This window comes from Nelumbo lutea, chromosome 1 (assembly GCF_056320005.1).
Source record: "Nelumbo lutea isolate HS-2025 chromosome 1, American lotus-T2T, whole genome shotgun sequence".
Lineage (NCBI taxonomy): Eukaryota > Viridiplantae > Streptophyta > Magnoliopsida > Proteales > Nelumbonaceae > Nelumbo > Nelumbo lutea.
In genome coordinates, this window is record NC_142684.1 from 27,046,376 (window position 1) to 27,052,487 (window position 6,112).

Sequence of the window (6,112 nt, forward strand, 5' to 3'; positions counted from 1 at the left end):
GCTGGAAAACTAAATGTTTTATTTCAATTCGTAGCTCCTTAAATAGGAGATTACAGAAGGAAATTCCTAATTAAACTCAAACTCCAACTTGAACTCAAACTCTTAATTACCTACTCCTAATGATAATTCACTCTTACTTAAGATAAGATAAAGATAAGATTAGATAAAGATAAGGGATAAGGGATAAGATAAGGATAAGGTAAGCTGGCGGCGAGTTGGCTTGATGTGTCCAGATAAGGGTGGGTCCACCCCTATGAGTTGTCGTGTGGGCCCCGCTCTGCTGTTGCTGCCGGGTGGGTGCGTGCGGCTCATGGTGCCGCTGTCGTGTGGTGCATGCGCGCAGTGCTGCTACCGCGCAGTGCGTGCGTGCTGCTCATGGTGCCGCTGTCGTGCGGTGCGTGCGCGCAGTGCTGCTACCGCGCAGTGCGTGCGTGCTGCTCATGGTGCCGCTGCCGTGCGGTGCGTGCGTGCAGTGCTGCTGCCGTGCAGTGCGTGCATGCGGCTCATGGTGCCGCTGCCGTGCGGTGCGTGCACGCAGTGCTGCTGCCGCGCAGTGCATGCGTGCGCCTCATAGTGCCGCTGCCGTGCGGTGCCGGGCATGTGTGCGGTGCGTGCTGCCATGCAGTGCATGCGGTGCACGCTACTGCCTGGCAATGCATGCTGCATGCCATGGTGCCGCTGCCGTGTGGTACCGGCCGATGCCTACTACTGTACTGCCTGGTGTGCGTGCTGCTGCCTATGACTTCGCCGCAATGCATTGCCGGATGGTGTAACCATAACAATGCTAGCATTCTTCTTCTAGATCTTTTCCTATGGAAACTTGGAAAGACAAATGCTTCCCCTCATTATTCAAGCTTTTTTGATTGTAAAGTGAGGGAATTTGATCTTTTTGTGCCAAAAACTTGTGGCGAAAAGAGACCCTTGTAGCAAAACTTTTATCACTTCGAGGCCATTGAGATTGGTTACGATACAAGAAAGTCAAGAAACAGGAGTAATATAATAAATAAGATGGTTGGGATCAATTTATGAGATGAAATAGAAACATTCCATGAAGTAGAGTAGGCACACAACTACCTTTGCATGTGAGCAAGGTGTCCTCATTTGACATCTTGTCTGAAAGGGGAAGACAAAGATGAAAGAAAGTAAAACAAGCCCTTACAAGTTTACACCCAAAAAGTCTTGTGATGAGTTCACAAAATAGAAAATGGATGGTTGAAACTTGAAACAGTCGTATTCTTTTAAAAGTGAAAAGTAGTAGGCCTTACATGTTTGGTTTAGTTGTACAAGTAACCATTCATCAAGTGTCAAAAAGTTTTTGTTATTGAAAACTAATTAATAGTTTATAATTTTATATAGAATTAAATTAAAATTAAAATTAAAGGTCATGATGATATATTCAGTATGGGGTCCCTCACGTGAGAGGTTGCTTTCAACCATTGGATAGGTGTTATATAAGGTAGGGTTGGGGTATAGTAAAGGAAACCCAGTTGAAAAAGGAACTTTTCTAGTAACCCAACTGCTCAGTGAGAGAGAGAGAGAGATGGAGGAGAGAAGGAAGACGACTAAAAAGTCAAGTAATGCAGGCGGAAGAGATGAGAACCCAGCAACGGTTGATGCTATTGGCTATCTTAAATTAATATTCACTCTTTAGAGACATGAGTTATTATGAGTCATGACGCGGTTTTGAGCTGCGAGACAGTGGTGCAACAGCTAAGGGCATTGTGGGTGTGCAACTCAGTGTATCCCAATATGTTCATTCAGCATCTATCTGACCCCTCTCCCTCTAAACTGCAAAATCCTCGAAGCTGCGTCAGAGAATCCTATGTTTTAATTTCTCTCCCAAGTCTCACCCCTTCTCCAGCTTTTAAAATACATCTTTGTAGATGAAAATTTCGATTTAAATAAAACCCATGGTAGATGGGTATTGACCCAACTGCCCTTGACATTTTGTGACTTGTAATGAAGTTACAGAGGCTCTAGAAGAATAATAGCTTTGTTTATTGATATTTTCTAATGGTGCACATGGAATCCATAATTCCAGACTGCCAACCTGATTGCCTTGCCTTGGAAGTTATTAGTGGTACTCAAGCTCTAGATCAGTCAGCAAATCAAATGATATTAGGCCACAAGATTCATTTTATGTTGACCACCCAATAGAAGGGTTCTGATCAGATGGTTAGGTTCAAAGGGATTAGGAACCGTTTAATTATATTAGATGAGTAAGATAGCTTTTTAGAGTGGACAGAGGGAGATATTAATAATTTTGCTCAGAGTGAAGGACATGCTATTGTTATGTAGAGTCCAAAATATCCGTCACCCATTTCATTTTTGTGTGAAAAAACATCAGTGTGGGCCAATGGAGGTCAGATGCTATGCTAAGACTCCCTCTGCTATAAATGACCATCCGAAGCTCTCAGTCCTTCATATTCACCTCCAATCACATTTGAAGCAGAAGAAAAACACAGAAAAGCCAGAAGAAAGGGAGATAAAAGGGCCAATCAAGAAATCAACAGCACCAACAACCATCTTCAGTGTCTATTCTTCAATCCAGCAAGCCATCCACTGCGACCACCAAGCACTATTTCAATGGTGAAAACTGGGGAGAAGATCCAATGTGCAGAGCCATCCAAACCAGTGCAATCATCATCAAGTAGGAAGAAGAAGTACAAAGGTGTAAGGATGAGGAGCTGGGGGTCATGGGTATCTGAAATAAGAGCACCCAATCAGAAGATAAGAATATGGTTAGGCTCTTATTCTACACCAGAGGCAGCTGCAAGAGCCTACGATGCTGCACTCTTATGCCTGAAGGGCTCTTCGGCCAATCTCAACTTCCCAACAGCTTCATCGGCTTATATCCCTGATACAATTATGTCCCCCAAATCCATCCAAAGAGTTGCAGCTGCAGCTGCCAATAATACTTCTGATACTACCTCCACTCCCACCACCCCATCTCCTTCTCCACCTCCGCCTCGCTCCTCATCGGCGTTGTCCTCGCCGTTGCCGTCGCCTTCCTCTTCATCTTCTGATCACAACGATGATGACTACTGCCCTCTTTTACCAGGTTGGGCAAACGACAGTACATATGAAGCCGAAGAACCAATACGTGTGATTGATCCATGGATGGAATTCTATGACCTGCAGTCACCCAAGTACTCCAGCCAAATGCTTAATGCTGCCACCTCTTTTACTACTCTGGCATTGGAAGAGTTTTATGAAGAAGGTGATATTCGTCTTTGGAGCTTCTGCTGATCAACAATATCCAAATCGATAACCCCAGTTCTTGATCATTATTTCTACCAATCTTCTTCCTGGTTCTTAGTTTTTAGTTTTGATACATTACTGACAAATGACCACATCCATCTGCTGTCTAGTAGTTCTTCTTTAGTGTGTGTCATCTAGGAGAAGGCTTCACACTAAGGACATTTTTTGGTCTCTTTTGTGAATTCCTATAGATTGATTTATTTATATATACATATATAAACCCATTAGAAGTTCTTGTAGTGAGTAAGATTTATTCATGTAATTTCATGTACTGCAATAAGGAGAGGAAGAAAATTTCATCTCAATCACCATATAAACGTCAATATTCTTGTTGTCTTGTCTTTTTGTCAATTCAACTCTGTCAGATACCCCCTCCCCATCAGCCAGTCAGCCACCACCACCAAAGAGAAAAAGAAAACTGTCAGATTCCATGTGAATTTTAAGCTTCATCTCACTAATGGTTGCAAGCATTAGTGATGGCATGGACCAGAAGAACATTTCTAAATTTGATGGCTCAAGCAAGAAGCTACCATTCTAGGCCTTGGATCTATCATAAGATGGTCCCTGCACTCTCTCTAGGATATCTCCTTGGTTGAAAGCCTAGGATGATTAGATGGTTGCAACCATCAAATCTAATACCACTTTGTCCGATATACAATTCCATAGGTTGGATGACCAAAGTTGGGTATCCTTAACGCTGGATTTCAAGGCCAAAAAGCCTTCCATTTGGGAATTCTATACTAAAACTTCAGTTATCCTATACATGCCCATCTGTTTATAGAATACTCAGAGCTACAAAGAACAGACTAATCACAAAGCTCCATTCTTGTAGATGAAGATTGGCCCAAAAATTAAAGGTTTGACCAGCCCAGAACTTTTGATTCACAAGCTTACAGAGAGACATTCATTCATCCACCACCTCCTGTTCAGGAGATTCTTTGAGTGAAGGATGACCCAATTGACCAGTATTTGACCAAGGAAGTGAAGAACAGATGAAACAGAAGAAAGGTAGTGGTGTACATTTTTTACTGCTTGTGCACTGCATGTGTTCGTAGGGTCCAGTGCAGTTTGTCTTTTGCATACTCTGTATTTGGTCCACCTGTTAAGGTGTTGTCCAATATGGCCATCTTGTTACATACTTCGACATAATTGAAGTGCGGGTCAGGAGCTTGGGGCCCAAAATATCAAATCTCCATACCCACATCAGTCTCACCAGATGGAACAACGATGGGCTGATTGTCTCAGGCCATATAAGTCTAAGCATACTAGGAGCATATATACCACTGGATAATGGATAGAGTGACAGTATGGTAGATGGTACACATGCCCACCTCTGTGTTGAATAGATCGTTTCGATTATTCCATGGATAGAGTGACAGTAACATCTCTTAGATTGATTGATCTGACCTGAAACAAAATTATCAAACTTAAGAACTGCTTAACGCTGTGGTTGAGATCATTAGTTTTGGTATTCTTTTTCTATGGAAAAATGATTCTTCTAGTTCTGATTTGTTCACCATATTAAAAAAATAACTAAACAATTGCATGTGATTATGGTGATTGATGAATAGTCTAATCAATTCTCTCACTGGGCACATGAGCAGTCCAAACTTTGTACCTCGGATGCCTTTTTGTGAAACAATGAAAGGAGCCTCAACGTGCTAAAGGATAGGGATATAGAGTTATAGACAGGCTAGACAGGGTAACCTCAAATCCTACTCAATTTGATCATGAAGTTCTAACCAGTCAATTCCAATTAGTTTGATAAGTTTGCAACTTTGGATCGAACAATTTACAGCACTGGGCAAAACAACTGTAACTGTGTATCAATGAATGTCCTGATACAAAAGTATTAGATACATAGATCAGACTCCATTCAGCTACCTTCCAACAGATCAGCCCATTTATGATTTATCTTCCCATTTGTAAGACTCACTGGAAACAAAGGTGGAATCATAGAAATACCATTATACGATGGGTACTGTAAATCTGCAATCTTCCTCTGTCTTGACCTCAAATCAAACCATTAATCAAAAACATCTGACTTGGTCGTCAGCCATGAATTCGGATTAGAAACTTGGTTACTCACTCCGAGGTGCCATAAAGCGCAATAAATGAAAAGCCAAAGTTGATTAGTGTTAATGCTTGTATCAGGACATGGATGAGCTCCACTTCTGATGATATCTTTGGATTTCTCCTCAATATACCACTTTTGGAATTTGAGCCAACTTTTGTGATCATGTTCAACAATTTAATTATTCTGCACAGATATCGAGTTCCCTAGGACTCCCTCCCGCCTATTGTTTATTAGAGAGGAAATTACAGCAACTGGGTCTGATTTCCTATCAATAATTTATGAACAACAAGCAAAGAAATGCTGTATAGGCAGTAGGAAATAACTAGATTGTCTTGATTGATCCTGCAGATGAGAATCCTGGAATCTTGTAAGAATCGTGGAATCTTGATTGATCCTGCAGAAAAGCATCAAAGAAAGAAGATAAAAGAAGAAATTGTCGCTTTCATCTCTTACTTCACTACATAACATTGATTGGAACCCCAATGAAAATAAAATGCTTAATCTGCGTGATTTTTTTTCCCCATTGGAAGCTTTACGATCTCAGAAAGGAAACATTATCAAAGAAGTAAATTTATATTCAAGTAAGTTTTTGATAAAAAAATGCTTATTAAAATTTATGTTTGCATCCATTACAACTAAAAATTTATTTGGTAAAAAGTTAAATTTATCAATAAAAAATTAACCCAACTTTCAAATTTATGGGTACTGTTTTACATTCACACTTACTTGCATCGTTTCCAAATGTAACCTTATGTTATTTTTTGTTAGTGGCTT

At 40.8% G+C, this 6,112-nt stretch overlaps 1 protein-coding gene across 1 annotated transcript; it reads left to right on the forward strand.

Annotated features, from left to right (window-relative positions):
• The first annotated feature begins 2,289 nt into the window (after positions 1-2,289).
• Positions 2,290-3,598, forward strand: LOC148874056 (Integrase-type DNA-binding superfamily protein). Its single transcript, XM_088943176.1, has one exon. It carries the CDS (start codon positions 2,587-2,589, stop codon positions 3,247-3,249), a length of 663 nt encoding a protein of 220 aa, XP_088799302.1. The 5' UTR covers positions 2,290-2,586; the 3' UTR covers positions 3,250-3,598.
• Positions 3,599-6,112: the final 2,514 nt, after the last annotated feature.

Coding starts and splice junctions, on each gene's coding strand:
- LOC148874056 (XM_088943176.1), top strand. CDS start 2,587: ATGGTGAAAACTGGGGAGAAGATCCAATGTGCAGAGCCATCCAAACCA.